Below are 15,915 nucleotides of genomic sequence, written 5' to 3' on the forward strand. Positions count from 1 at the left end.
TTGAGTTGTGCCGCCTCCACGGGGCAAACTCTTGGGGCACCTGTCAGTCAATCCTGGCTGCCCGCTGCGAAGGAGCTCTGAGCTCTAGCAGTTAAAGTCACGGGTGTGGAGAGGCTCTTAGTGCTGCCATTGGGGCACCTGTCAGTCAGTGTTGACTGCCCGCTGCGAAGGAGCTCTGAGCTCTAGCAGTTAAAGTCACGGGTGGTTAGGACCTTGGGGCATCCGTCAGCCTAGCCCGGGCTGCCCGCCGCGAAGGGACAGTGCGTCCTAGCGGTTAAAGTCACGGATGGTATAAACGGGCATAGCTGGCACCTCACCAAACATCCCTGGCCATCGGCTAACAGATTTGGCGTCACGAACAGGATTGTGATATAGGCTGCACTACAGTAACACAATGAAACCAGTCATGATAAACACCACAGAATTCCCTGAGCTAGAGAAAAGTTTGACCCAAGAGGGATGGGGAAATCCTCTGTGGAGCAAAGAACTGCTGGAGAAATATTGGGGAAAACCAGCAGAGATCTGGCAGCATTTCTGTAACTGGAGAACTGCCTGCAAGATGAAGAAAGGGAAAGGAAAAGGTGCTTGTATATGGCTGCTTACTAACATTTGGCAAGCTACCTGTAAAGATTATCATAGTCTGGCAATAGAATTTAATAGGCTACAACAGGAAAGGGACACACTGCGCAAGGAATGCCAGAATTTAGATACCAGAGTAAGAACACTGAATAGGGATATGGAACATCTTCAGAAAAGATTACTTCCCTTAATTGAGAAAGAAGGGATAGAACGAAGGGAAAAGCTGGAGACTAAAACACGCAGAATCAACCGGGCTAAAGTTGAGACTGCTCTCTGGCTAGACCCTGAGGAATGGGATGGAGACATTTGGGATTCAGCAGATGAGTCCCCCTCCTCTGAGGAGGAAGGTCCCTCTGTAAAATTAAGACCAGCTATCACACATCACAAATCAGAAGAACATGAGGGAAATTTGAGTGGGGCAGAGCTGGATGAAGAAGGGGATGATAATGATCCATCCACCTCTTCAAAAACAAAAAGGGGAGGTAAAAAGGGAAAAGGGAGTAAAGCTCCAACACACTTTACCAAAATTACCACCCGCCAATATACTCCCATGGAGTTAAAAACAATCCAGGGAGATTTTGCTAAAAAGCCTGAGGAAGGTATAATAGAGTGGCTGGTCCGCCTCTGGGACACTGGGGGTGGATATATACGCCTGACAGCCCAAGAAACTGAGCGCCTTAACTTAGGTGCAGGAATATTCCTGGAACACTCAGAGGGGAACACCCCTAAAACACTTTGGTCTCTGGCTTGTCGATGGGCAAGAGGAATTTACCCAGCAGACCGAGATGAACCCACAGTAATGCACTGGACCAACATAGATGAGGTAAAAGCAGTTCTATTAACTGTGGCTGTCATTAGCATGCTTGGCCAAAACCCTCAAGAGTTAGCCTATGAAAGTCCATGGGAGGGTCAGGTAAATGTAGAGGATCTCAGACCCCTGCTTAAGGGAGCTCCGAGTAACCATAGGGCTGTGGCACTGTCCCTTAGATCAGAAGCTGCAGCACATAACAGTACCTTTCGGGCACTGCTAAACCTTCTGGTGTCATACTTTAGAGAATTCGGAGACATCAGAGCACTGACAGGCAAAGCTAAGATGCGTTCCCTTCAGGGAAACAAGGGGGCACCATCTAAAGGACATAAAAACAAGCGAGAGCCAACCCAGGAGGAAAAGGAGCTTAGAGCCAAGTTGTGGAGACAATGTCTGGCTTTAGGGTATCCCAGAGATGTGATAAATGGACTGCCCACAGAGCGGCTAAAATTATTCACCACCTTTAAAAGAGCTGACTGGGAGACAACTAATGCTACTCCCAGTGCACCTCTGCAGCTCTCTCCTCCTTCCCCAGCTGCAAACACCCTGTATACTCCATTGCTGCAGCAACTGCAAGAGTTACCAGAACAGGGAAACTAGCTTGCGGGGGTCACTCTCCTCTCCCAATAAACCAGCTTAAATCCAAAGAGGAGAAAACAACAGCAAAAGACCCCCGGATATATGTAACTGTAAATGACAAACACATTGTTCCTTTCTTAATGGACACAGGGGCTCAAATGTCCATGATTAAGCGAGAAAGTTTTCAGGGCTCGCCACCTACTGGCCGAAAGCAGGTACTTGTTACGGGAGTAAATGGCAGTACCATAACTTACCCATTAGTTAAGATAAAACTGGATATCCCATTGCAACCCCACCATCAGCCCCGAAAATATGAGGTGATTTTGGGCAATGCCAACATACTGGGCATGGACGTTTTAAGAGGAAAGAAGGGAAGGATTAATGGGGAAAGATGGGCTTTTGGAGTCAGTTCTGTTCCTCATGCCACCCACCTGGAAGAGGAAAGCCCTCCCCACTATTCTGTAAACTTACTTAGCAGCGCGCCTGCTCTCCCGCCCTCAACAGTAACAAACATAAAGCAGTATAATGTCCCAGCTGAGGCCATAAGCCCTGTTACTGACCTGATCAAAGATTTGGAACAGCGAGGAATTTTAATTCGTACCCACTCTCACTTTAATTCTCCTGTGTGGCCCATCAAGAAACCAAATGGCAAATGGAGACTCACTATAGACTATAGGAAGCTAAACAGTAACACTGGACCATTAACTGCAGCAGTCCCTAGCATAACGGATATTGTAAACACCATACAAACCTGGGATAAACCCTGGCTAGCAGTATTAGATGTAAAGGACATGTTCTTCATGGTCCCTTTGCAACCAGCTGACCAGGAAAGATTTGCTTTTACTTGGAAAGGTGTACAATACACTTTTACCCGAATGCCACAAGGGTTTAAACACTCACCCACTATTTGCCATGGGGCACTGGCAAAGGTCCTAGATGACCTTATACTGCCACCCAATATACAAACTGTGCAATACATTGATGACATCTTAATAGGTGGGAAAACCTCAGAAGAGGTACAGGAGGCTATGAATCAAATCAAAGAAGCACTAGAAGCCCTTAATTTAGAGTTACCAGCTGAGAAATGCCAAGGTCCCTCCCAAGAGATAAAATTCTTAGGTACTGTATGGATGGGAGGTAGGAGGTCTGTGCCTAATGACACTGTGCAAGAGCTAAATCAGGCACCCTCCCCTGAAAGTAAAGATCAGTTGAGACAGATTTTGGGAACCCTGGGGTTTTGGAGAAAACATGTACCTGGCTTTGCCATTATAGCCAGACCATTGTACAATTTGTTAAAGAAAAGTGCTGCCTGGGAATGGGCTCCTGCCCATGAGGAAGCCCTCAGGCAACTGATAGGGGAGATACACACCTATCAGGCTCTGGGTCCCATACATCCTGAAGCCCCATTCCATTTGTACCTAACTGTGGGAGCCACTGGAATGTCTTATGCTCTCTGGCAAGAAAGTGACACTGCTCCCAGACGACCAATTCAGTTTGGTTCCAAGTCATGGCAAGGGTCACAGGCTAACTACACGCCTTATGAGAAGGTGCTTCTGGCAGCTTACACAGCCTTGAGAGAAACTGAGGAATTAACTCAGAATAAGGACATCACAATTCACACTCCTCTTCCAATCATTAAACCTATATTGGAAGGGAAAGAGTTACCACCTGGTGTAGCACAAAAAATGACTGTCCAGAGATGGGCACTTTACATACACCACAGGGTAGGTAGTGCAGACACTGCACAAAACCCCACTATGATTCAGGAATCCCTATGGAAAATAGGAATGCCTGATGAATACCGCCTACCTCCACAGCAGTCTCCCATTAAGGATGCTGCCCCATTTGATCCTTCTAAGCCTGAGGGAGTATGGTTCACTGATGGCAGTGCCAGGCTGGTTAAAGGAAAATGGAAGGGAAAAGCTGCAGCAGTGCCTGCAGACACCTCTGCAGCACCCCTAACTGCTGAAATTGATGGGTCAGCACAACTTGCAGAATTGGCTGCAATTAAACTGGCCTGTGAAGCAGGAGCCACCGCAGTATATACGGACTCCTATGCGGTATGGGCAGGTGCCACTCAGTGGATCACTAACTGGAAAAATAACCACTGGGAAATAGGAGGTAAACCAGTATGGGGACTGGAATACTGGAAGTGGTTATATCAGCATGCCCTGCAACAACCCCTGTCTATAGGACATGTCTCAGCTCATCAGAGGAATAATACCCCAGCTGCACAGTTAAACAATTTAGCCGATGCAGCTGCCCAGCTCTTTACCACACAAGTAGAATGGGAACGCTTATATTCATGGTTACATGATAATTTAGGACACACAGGAAGTGATGAGTTAGTGCGGCAAGCACATATCAGGGGGTGGCCTATCACCCACAGACAGGCTAGAGACCTGGTGCAAGCCTGTGCTATTTGTGCTGAGACTAGAAAACATATAGCAGAAGGACAAAGGTTTGCCAGGCTAAGAGATGGAAAAACACTATGGGCAACCTGGCAGGTCGATTATGTCGGACCACTGCCCACTACAAGGCAGAGGTGGAAATACATCTTGACTGGGGTAGAAATTGTTTCAGGGATTGGTTTTGCATATCCAACCCGATTGGCAACAGGGTTGTCCACAATTATGGGACTAAACCGCTTAACAGCAATTGTCCCAATGCCTCAAGAAATCCAATCAGATAATGGTTCGCATTTTAAGAATAAACTTATAAGGGAATGGACCCTTAACCATGGAGTCCAATGGACCTTCCACCTTCCATATCGACCTCAATCTAATGGCATGGTCGAGCGCTGGAATGGGTTGCTAAAGAATCACTTGAAGCCTACTGATGGCACATGGGGAGACAGACTGGACGAAGTGGTGCAGAGATTAAACAACAGACAGACTCCTACAGGAAGTCCAATCAGCAGGGGATTCTTCCCTACAGGGAAAGCTATCTCCCCTGCCAGAACACCACTGCACAGTTCCAAGTATGCTCCCGGGGACACTGTTGTGATTAAACACCCAGCCCTGGGAACCTTTACCTGCGTTTTGCACGCCTATAAAGAGAAAGGTGTATGGAGTGCCTTAAATGCTGATAAAAGGCTAATAACCATTACAGAGGCTTGGATCGCATCCAAGACCGGCTGACCATGTGATTTATTGCAGGAATGGTCCCATGGTTCCGAGCAACCTGCCAGCTAACCTGTCAGCAAAATGGACCATGCAGCAGATCTGTTTGATCACTAGAGACTACTATGGACTGTTGATATATTTGCCATTACTTATAATAGCAGGTGTAATTTTTGCTTTTGGTTTTAAAATAAGTTTTTTTGCTAGAACACGACCCACCCGAGATATGTTCCTGCAAGCCCTCATGATCCTTCTGTTGGCTCCAGTTACCTTGGCAATACCAGAACATCCTCTTCGGGGAGCAATCCAAACCATCGCCTCAGCTGCTGGTGCTACAAATTGCTGGATGTGCACCTTGCTAAATTCAACCAATGGACTGGGAATTGAATTTGTACCACTCAGCCTAAATGATTGGTGGAACAAAAGCGACATCTTTCAGTGGGGAGCAGCATGGTACACCAACCACCCTCGCATTGACTCGGGGGAGGTGGGACAATGGCATCGCACTGTTTGGGGACGGCCTGTGGAATATGTAACGGGATCATCTAAAGAAGTATACCCTATTTGTTTTGAAACTCAGGGTGACATACAAATGGGTAGTCTAGATAAGCAGCAATGTGCCCATACAATTGTATTTGACAAAAGAAGTGGGGATTGGACTACCTACCCACCCATGAACGACAAAAGGACTTTGAAATGTTGGAAAGGTCCCATCAACGGCACACTTGAACATAGACCCCTTTTTAGAATATATAATGCCACAATTGTTCCCCTGAATATGAGTAGATACCCTGAAAGCAGAGATTGGTATGACCAATCACTGTTCTTTATTCCCAGTTCCGGACACATTTATAACCCATTGCTAATCAAATCTATTAACTCCTTATTAGATCAGTGTAATGAAAATGGACTTTTTCGCTCAGACCAAATTTTAGAAGATTTGTTAATGGTTTTGCTCTGTACTAACATTAAGATGGGATATTGTGTTCCATATCACCAACCCATACCTAAACGTGAGGGGGGCAGGTGGCACAGAGGACCTTATTCACCTATTCTTAGTAAAGAACCTGGCTTGTTCTTTATTTGTGGGAACAAGGCATATAAATATCTGCCTGTAGGTTGGACTGGAAGGTGTTCACTGGGACATGCAGTACCCGAGGGACTAACAGTACACCCTCATGTTGATGCCCCCAGAATAACAAATCTGGGAAGTTTTATACACCGATCCAAACGAAAGCTCACCTACAACCCCCTGATTGAACGGCCCTCTGGTTTTCACCGATTTACACGTGCACTTATACCTTGGTTAGGTATAACTGAGCTCGAGATGGCAATAGCAAACGTTTCTGGACAATTGGAAATTGCTCTTAATCATACTGCTGATGCATTAGGGCTTTTAAATGAACAACTTCAGTCTGTGGCCCGATATGCTCTGCAGAACAGAATAGCACTAGACGCTACCCTAGCCCAGCAAGGAGGAGTGTGTGCTGTCATCAACCAATCTTGTTGTTTTTATGTAAATCATTCAGGGCAAATAGAGCAAGATGTGGTTGCTATTAAAGGTGCAGTTAAAATTTTACATGCAGTGGCTGAGAATGGACAAACCTCATGGATGCAATGGTTAGCTCAACACTTGGGATTTTCCCTCTCCCCGTTTTTACATTCAGTTGTAAATACTGTTTTAACCATTTTAATTATTGTAATTGTTTTTTGTGTAACTTTATGTATTATGAAGCGTTTGATTCAAACTGCTCTTTCCTCCACACAAATCAGATACCTAGAGCTAAAAAGGGATCCTAACCAATTCCGCGAACCCTCATCCTCTAATTTGGTTGTTGGGTATTTCTAGATTTCCCCAAGGAGGGCAAGAGGTGCTGGCATCACCGCCACCTTGCAATCTGGGATGTAGTGTGGTGCATCAGGGGGTGGAATGTAGCCAGACAGCCAGCCCCCCCCCTCCTCAGACCAGCATTGCTGGAAACACACGGGAACCAAAATAACAGGGCACTCAACATAAATTCCAGCACAGCCTTTGAAGCTGTGAGAAGCACAGGTGTGCTGTGACAATGTGCCTCTGGGAACATATACAACGATTAGGCTCACAGCAGACAGAGAAGCTGTGACAGACATGGCTCTTAGCCCCTACTAAATAGCGTGATGCACACACCCCAACATCCTAGGTGGGAAAATATTTACCCTGATAAAAGAAGTGTCCAGTAGTCGAAACTTATTGTTTCTCCCTTGCAAGTGTGAACTACTCTTGCGAGAGCTGGCGTCGCCCAGACAGACCAGCCCCAATTTGGCATAAGAAAGGAGAAAGAGAATAAAGGAGTACAGAGGTATAAGTATGGGACCTACAGCACCATGATTTTTGAGTGCTTTTCACTATCTATCTGCTGGTCAGATAAGTGACAGCCTCCCAAGGCTTCTGCAGCTAAGAGGGTCCCTAAGCCTTGTCCCTTATTCGTCTTTCCGCGGAATTGAGTGACCGATCCTGGCTTGGCACCGCTGGAATCGAGAGATGCAAGGAGGGTAAGAAGCACCCACACCTGATCTCCTATCTTTAGTGTACACATATTTTGAAATAGAGCTCTATACTTTGTTTTCTTTTCTTTGGGATTGTGGCTTCAGTTTTGTAACTTGTTTGTGTGTGTAACATCTCTACATTTAAATAAGTAGGCACTAGCAATTTTGTAACCACATGATTAGAATCTAGTTTAATAAATTTTGGTAACCATTGTGCATAAGCCTGACTTGTTTCTCTGGTTTACTGTAAAGCAGCCAACACAATTAAAGAACCTCAGCCGTTTTGGCTATAAAGCCTGGCCATTAGGTGAGAGTACTAAGAGCCTAGCGTTGAGTTGTGCCGCCTCCACGGGGCAAACTCTTGGGGCACCTGTCAGTCAATCCTGGCTGCCCGCTGCGAAGGAGCTCTGAGCTCTAGCAGTTAAAGTCACGGGTGTGGAGAGGCTCTTAGTGCTGCCATTGGGGCACCTGTCAGTCAGTGTTGACTGCCCGCTGCGAAGGAGCTCTGAGCTCTAGCAGTTAAAGTCACGGGTGGTTAGGACCTTGGGGCATCCGTCAGCCTAGCCCGGGCTGCCCGCCGCGAAGGGACAGTGCGTCCTAGCGGTTAAAGTCACGGATGGTATAAACGGGCATAGCTGGCACCTCACCAAACATCCCTGGCCATCGGCTAACACCATCTCAAATTCAACTGTCCAATACTGCCACAACAAAGTGCTGAGCACGTGCAGCATACCTGTGGCATGGATTACCCACATTCAGTTTTACAGACTTGGCCACGTTTCACCTGTTAAGACACATTACTATGGTGCAATGAACTGGTGTGGTGGTTGTAAAGCTGGCTGCATGATAAAACTGATATTGTTAGAAGCAGGGAAAGCTTTTTACCAATCTCACGTGCAAAGCACATTGTAGAAATTAACTCTGATTTGCTCTCAGAACCCAAAACTGTTATAAAAGGATGAGCCCTAAGGGGACTCACATGCCCAAGATCATGCCTGTGGAAACCATATTCCAGTAGCTGGATTTCTGGAGGTACTGAGCGACCCCCAAGATTAGCTGTGGGTGCTCAGCACCCCTGGAAAACAAGCCCTGAGGCCTAACACACTGGTTTTAGAAATGCTCAATACAAGGTATTATGCTTTGTCACACTGAAGGAATTTAAAGCTCTACATTTTTTCTTAAAGGACATGAAACTAATTTGTGATGAGAGTACATTTCTCTCAGAGCTCCTCCAGACTACATTTCATGCAGGGAAAGGTATTTGAGAAAACATCTAGACCTGAAAGAGCAGATACAGAAAGAGGGACAGCTTAATACGAGATACAGATTAATTAGCAGCATTCAAAACCAACTGCTAAGAGAAAACCTTTAATTGCTGGAAAAAGACACCTTATCACACTGTCCGTACCCAACTTGATGGACAAGTCACACCTACTAAGGCTTATTGTCCAGAAAACTAGAGGTTCAGTGCACCTTATGCAATGCTATGATTTGCATATTTAATACATGTGAAATACCTAATTTACATTCTCATTTTATTTATAATGGCAAAAATGTCATTTGTTTCCATCATATTAACTGCTCTGCTACAGTGATGGACATAAATAATTTTATCAGCTGAAAAACAAGTTTACTGGGAGAAATGATAGAGGAGGCAAGGGGCAGCACAGGGGAGGGGATGCTGTCTCAGAAATGCCAAGTTAGCTCTATTGATATTACAGGTGCCACCCCGGCAGGAGACCGAGGTTCCTATTTCCTTCAGGATCAGATTCTGTCTCTCTCAGAGACTGTTTTTGACCCACTGACTCAACATCCCCAAGAGCTGGGACCACAGAGGTGGCTCTGGCCCTGCCCCTATTGCAAAAGCCACAACTGCATAAAGGGCCTACAGTGTGCTCCATCCCCATCATGTCCTGTGGTATCTATGCTCTGGAGTCTGACAAGCAGCAGGGGCAACAGGCTCTACCCACACACAGCAGCAGGGACCTTCGAAACCAGGAATGTTTGGGCAGTCTCTACCCTCTTCCTGTTCAAGTCGCCTTGTTTCCCCAGGAGATTGGGGCTCCCAACAGGAGCCCATAAAAGATCAACAGAAAAAACAAATTAAATTCTCCTGGGGAAACAGGAAGCTTTACAGGCCTGGGAACTGGTCTGAATGATTCCTTAAAGAGATGCCATTGAGCCCCACAATGGTGGTTTAGGGCTGGTCTACAAACAAATCTTGCACCAGTTAACGAAACCGATGTAAACCCTTGGGTGGATGCTCTTATTTCAGGATAAAAGTGTCTCACTTCAGTTCAATTTACACCTGTTCCCAAGCAGTTTATGTTAACCTGATAAAAGCTACCCTTAAACAGAAATAAGAGTGTCCACATGGGTTTGCATTGGTTTAAGTTCACTGCTTTGGTTAGAACATTCAGCATTCCTGTGTAGACAAGGCCTTACAGGTAAAAATCCCTAACAATGCCCAGATTTTGAAGGTCCCAAGTCCATGTGCCAAGGTGAGATGCTCCAGGAGTAGGGATTATTTTGGGCAAGCTCTCTGGCCTGTGTTGTACAGGAGGTCTGACTAGATTATCACAATGGTCCCTTTTGGCCTGGGAATGGATGAATCTGCGTGTAGGGGTATTTATAAAGTAGTACGTTACCTGTGGTTTAGTAAAATCCATGTTCATACACCACTGAATAAAACACTTTGTTGCAGCATCTAAACTCTTCTCATCCTTTTTCTTGCAATAAACCCGGATCAGCTGCTCTGCAAATGTCTCTGGCAGAAGCCTTGACACCTTTTGAATAGAGGAAAAGAAATTATACTGTTTCTTGGAATCCAGAGCCAACTGATCAATGAACTTCAAAATGTTTCCAAATGTAGGTAGAAAAATGTAAGTTCTCATTATAAAGCATAATGTGTACCACAAAGTTAGGGAGTTTGACTGGAAAAATTAGTCAATCTGAAGATAATGAGGAATGGATTTTGGATGGACTGTGTTAAATACTAAGATTCCAGATTGTGGTAAAACTGCACCCCACCACCACATTATTGCACAGAAGTATTTCCACAACCTGTTATATGAAAATTTCCTTCAGAAGCAGGCCGGGCATGTTTGATAAGGGCCTTTGGCAAAGTGATAGCTACCTGTTCTTTCGAAATCTTGACCGCCTGGCTCGGATCAGACTTGCAATAGAAGCGAACTTTATCAATAGGGTTCTGTTCTTTCATTCCATAGTCCATATTGATAACCTTGATGGAGACAATTCAGAAATGGATACAGATAAAAAACACGGTTACCCACCTTTTACATAACTGTTGATCTTCGAGACGTTGCTCCATTCCATTCTAGGCGTGCGTGCACCCCGATGCGCGGTCCAAGACTTTTGCTGTAGCGGTATCCATAGCGCCAGCCGTGGTGCCCCCTTGAGTGCTGCGCTCCTGCGTCGGTATATCAGGAGCCGCCGGCCTTACGCCCTCTCAGATCCTCCTTGCCAGCAACTCTGACAGAGGGGCAGGAGGGCGGATAATGGAATGGACATGAGCAACACAGCTCAAAGAGCAACAGTTACAAAAGAGGTGGGTAACCGCTTCTTCTTCTTCTTCAAGTGCTTGCTCATGTCGATTCCATTCTAAGTGACTCACAAGCAGTATCAAGGGAAGTGGGCTCGGAGTTCACCGTCTTGCAGGCTGCAGCACTGCTCTGCCAAAGCCAGCGCTGTCTCGAGCTTGCTGGGTAAGCCATGATGAGATGCGAACACGTGGACAGACGACCAGGTAGTGGCTCTACAGATCTCTTGGATTGGTACCTGCGCCACGAAGGCCACTGATGACGCTTGTGCCCTAGTCGAGTGTGGTGCCACGATCACAGGCACTTTCGCCAGCTCATAACAGTAGCGGAGGCAGGCAGTGATCCAGGACAAAATCCTCTGAGCAGACACTGGGCGACCCTTCATTCTGTCTGCCACCGCAACGAACAGCTGTGTCGACTTACGGAACGGCTTTGTCCTGTCTATGTGGAAGGCCAGCGCCCTCCTGACATCCAGGGTGTGTAGCCTGCGCTCCTCATCTGATGTATGAGGCTTTGGAAAGAAGATGGGGAAGTATATGTCCTGGCCAGTATGAAACTGGGAAACGACCTTGGGCAGAAACGCTGGGTGCAGTCACAGCTGGACCTTGTCCTTGTAGAAGGCTATATAGGGCGGCTCCAAAGTAAGCACCCTGATCTCGGACACCCTGCAGGCCGACGTTATCGTGACCAGGAACAAGACCTTCCACCACAGAAGCAGGAGAGAGCAGGAAGCCAGAGGCTGAAAGAGAGACCCCATGAGCCTCGACAGCATGAGATTTGGGTCCTGGGTGGGGAACGGGATCCCAGACGTGCAGGTAGAGACACTCCAGATCTTTCAAAAACCACGCCGTCACGTTGTGAGCGAAGATTGACCTGCCTTGGAATAGAGGATGGAAGCCAAGATAGTGGCCAGGTGGACCTTGATCGATAACCGGGACAAACCTTGGAGTTTGAGGTGCAGCAGATAATCCAGTATCTCCTGCCTCGGGGCCTGCTTGGCCCGGCTATGCCATTCTGAGGCCCAGCACGTGAGTCTTTTCCATTTGGCCAGATAAGTCGCTCTGGTGGAGGGTTTCCTGCTACCCAGCAAGACCTCCTGGACACGGGCCAAGCATGGCCATTCATCCATGCTTAGCGATGCAGCAGCCAAGCCGTCAAGTGCAGCACCTCCAGGTTAGGATGCAAAAGGCTGCTGTGGTTCTGGGGGACAGCAGATCCAGCCAGAGGGGCAGCTGCAGCGGGGCAGCTACCGAAAGGCTCAGCAACATGCCGAACCAGTGCTCGTGAGGCCACGCAGGGGCTATTAGGATAATTCTCACCCTGTCTTGCTTGATCTTCACAAGGAATCAACGGCACTGGCGGGAAGGCATACATCAGCGCCCCCAACCATGGGATGAGAAAGGCATCTGAAAGGGAGCCCCTGTCCATTCCCCGGATCAAACAGAACACGTGGCATTTTCTGTTCTGCCTGGATTTAAATAGGTCCACCTGGGGAGTCCCCAACCTCTAGAAGTTTATGCTGACCATCTCCGGATGGAACGACCACTTGTGGCAAGATGAGAAAGTCCTGCTGAGATGATCCACCAGGACATTCCTGGTTCCAGGCCGGTGCGTGGATACCAGATGAATGGCATGCCACACACAAAAGTCCAAAGGGCAGAGAGCTTCTGGACAAAGGGCCGAAGACCTGGCACTGCCCTGCCTGTTGATGTAATAGATCACAGCGGTATTGTCTGTCAGGACCTGCACCACCTTGTTCCTCAGGTGGGGCAAGAAAGCCTGGCAGGCCAGGCGAACCGCTCTGAGCTCCCTAATGTTGATATGGAAGGCTAGATCATCCCACAACCAGTGGCCCTGGGAGCTCAGCTCGCCCAGGTGGGCTCCCCAGCCCTGGTCCGAAGCATCGGAGACCAGGGTCAGCAACGGGAACGGGGTTGCGAAGGGGACTCCCTCCAACGCTTACCTGAGGTCCAACCACCAATTCAGGGGATGACCTGATGTGGTCCAGCACCCAGACTATCCGGTTGAGGTCGTGCCTGTTGGGAATGTAGACTGATGCCAGCCACGTTTGCAGGGGCCGAAGATGAAATCGACTATGTACGTACATGCGGCCACATGGCCCAACAGCCACAGGCAGGTGTGAACTGTGGTGAGCAGGTGGTTCTTTACATGGGAGATCAGGTCCATCCGACATGGCCTGAAAACGAGCTCCTGGAAGGAAGGTGCTGGCTCGCATGGAATTGAGAACCACCCCAATGAACTCTATTCGCTGGACGGGCGTTAAAGTGGATTTTTTCTCGCCTATTAACAGGCCCAGGTTGCGGCAGGTGGAACGCACCAGATTAAGGCTCCTCTGCACTTGCTCCTGAGATGGGTCCTTGACGAACCAGTCGTCATGATACGGGAAGACCTGGACCCCTCGATGTCTCAGGTAAGCAGCCACGGCGCCACACATTTTGTGAACAACCCTGGGGCCGATCAGAGGCCAAAGGCTAGTACTGTGAACTGAAAATGGCATCTGCCCACTATGAAACTGAGGAAGCGCCTGTGACCTGGGAATATGGAAATAAGCGTCCTTTAAATTGAGGGCAGTGTACTAGTCTCCCAGATCCACGGAGGGGATGATGGAGGTCAGGGACACCATGCGAAACTTCAGCTTTTTGAGAGACTTGTTGAGGCGACGCAGGTCCAGGATGGGTCTGAGGCCCCCTTTTGCCTTCAAGATTAGGAAGTAGTGGGAGTAGAACCCTTTTCCTTTCGTGTCCCGAGGGACCTCCTCCACCACCCTCAGGCGCAGGATGTTCTCAACCTCTTGAGTAAGGAGCTGCTCGTGAGAAGGGTCCCTGAAGAGGGATGGGGAAAGACTGGGGGTGGGAGGGAGGGATGGCCGAAAATTGCAGGATATAGCCCCGAGATACCATGTCCAGCACCCTGAGGTCCGAGGTGACTCGCGACCAGGCTGAACAGTAGGGACGAAGATGGCTGAGGAAAGAACGAGGTGGATCTGGGAAATTGACTTGGGCATCACTCTCGAGCGCACCTTCAAAACAAATGCTTCTGGCCCCACGGGCTGCTTTGCCGGGCCAGGCTGCGTGGGAGGAGGAGGAAGGGTGGTGAGGACTAAAACTTGTGTGTCTATCCCTTCTCCTTGCAGACTCATCGAGGCTGCCAAGGCCTTGGTGGCGGGGGTGGCTGGAACTGCTTCTGTGAAGACTGCAGCGTACGCATGACCAGAAAGCGAAGGATGGCCCGAGTGTCCTTTAACCCATGCAGCCTCACATCCGTCTGTTCGGAGAAGAGACCATTCCCATGGAACGGGAGGATCTAAATCGAGGGCTGCATCTCTAGGGAAACACCGGCGGTTTGAAGCCAGGAGCTGCGCCTCATAACCACTGCCGCCGCAACCACCCTTGCTGCTGAGTCCACTGTGTCCCACACCATTTGGAGGGAGCACATAGTCGCTGCAGTGCCCTCCTCTACCAGGGTGCTGATTCTTGGGCCAAACCCTGCAGGAGGGACTGACTCCTTGAGCTTACAGAGGGAGTCCCATAAGTTAAAACGGTATCTGCCCAAGAGGGCCTGATGGTTTGCCACCCGGAATTGCAGGCTGGCAGTGGAATAAATTTTTCTCCCAAAAAGGTCCAGTCTTTTGGCCTCTACTTCTGGGAGTTAAGCTAGTGTGCCCCTGCTTATCTTTTTTGTTGGCCGCAGAGACAACCAGCGAGCCCGGAGGTGGGTGGGTATAAAGATACTCAAACCCTTTGGCTGGGACAAAGTACTTCTTTTCAGCCCTTTTGGAGGTGGGAAGGATGGAAGACAGGGTTTGCCAGAGGCCGTGGCAATTTTGAGGAGCCCGTCATACACTGGTCGGTGCTGCAAATGTTGCTGCAAGGTGAGTGGTGCGAAGGGGGCATCGTCACAACTGGCACACCCCACGTGCTCCAGTAAGGCCACTGCACTGGCCACTGGCTGTGCTGCCATGGGGCACCGATGACGGCGTGGCCTCTCGTGCCCAATTGCGCCGGTGGAGTCTGGGCGAGGCGCTGAACTGCTCTTCCGTGCCGGAGGAATCCCCTTCCTGTGACCATGGTGGGGCCGTCGACGCCTGTGTCTGCCTGCTGACTGTTGCCCCGGAGACCGGTGCCCGGAGTGAGAGGATCAGTGCCGGTATCGAGGGTACTGGTGTCGTGACAGGGAGCACTCCCACAGGGCAGGCAACCAAGACCTGCACCAAGAGGACAATCAGCGGGAGGCCGAATGGTGCCAATAGTATGGGGACTGGCGCCTCCCCTTAGTCAAAATCTGCATTGAGACGGTGGAGAGCGCAATTGCGGAGACTGAGGGAGAGCCCTGGAGGATCTGGGCTGCGACTCTGGAGATCTGCGACAAGAGTAGGAGAGCGTTGCCTTGCCTCGGGGGATTGGCGGCGCTCCACTGCCCCTTGAGGGGTCTTAGCCGCTGGCTTGTCCTCATAGGGAGCCTTTGCTGTTTCCTGCGGCACGTGTGGTGCCAGCGGCACGGGCGGAGGCCTCTGCTCTCTTGGTGCTGGGGGAGCTTGGGAATGCATCGATGCTGTCAGGAGTTTGGGTCCCCTACTGCTCCCAGGAGTTGGTGGTACATCCTTTAAGGGGCTAAGGGCGCCGACGGGGGAGGCATGTACACGTGCCTCCAGAGTAGGCGGGTGGCCAGAACTGGGTCCTTTGCCCGATGTCCCACGGCCCTTCTTGCCCAGTGACAGGGA

The 15,915-nt window shown here is 49.0% G+C and overlaps 1 protein-coding gene across 6 annotated transcripts in view; it reads right to left on the minus strand.

Moving 5' to 3' along the window:
- SAMHD1 (SAM and HD domain containing deoxynucleoside triphosphate triphosphohydrolase 1) overlaps positions 1-15,915 on the minus strand; it is a 74,578-nt gene that overhangs the window by 3,059 nt on the left and 55,604 nt on the right. For 5 of the 6 annotated variants that reach the window (XM_037915435.2, XM_043526758.1, XM_043526759.1 and 2 more), the window contains 2 exons: positions 10,751-10,855; positions 10,263-10,400 (listed from right to left, as the gene is read on the minus strand). In XM_037915435.2, the coding sequence (XP_037771363.1) occupies positions 10,263-10,400; positions 10,751-10,855 (243 nt within the window). The remainder of the gene's footprint in view (positions 1-10,262; positions 10,401-10,750; positions 10,856-15,915) is intronic. The other variant, XM_037915436.2, reaches the window with a different exon arrangement.

The sequence above is a fragment of the Chelonia mydas genome, chromosome 13, assembly GCF_015237465.2.
Source record: "Chelonia mydas isolate rCheMyd1 chromosome 13, rCheMyd1.pri.v2, whole genome shotgun sequence".
NCBI classification, from domain to species: domain Eukaryota; kingdom Metazoa; phylum Chordata; order Testudines; family Cheloniidae; genus Chelonia; species Chelonia mydas.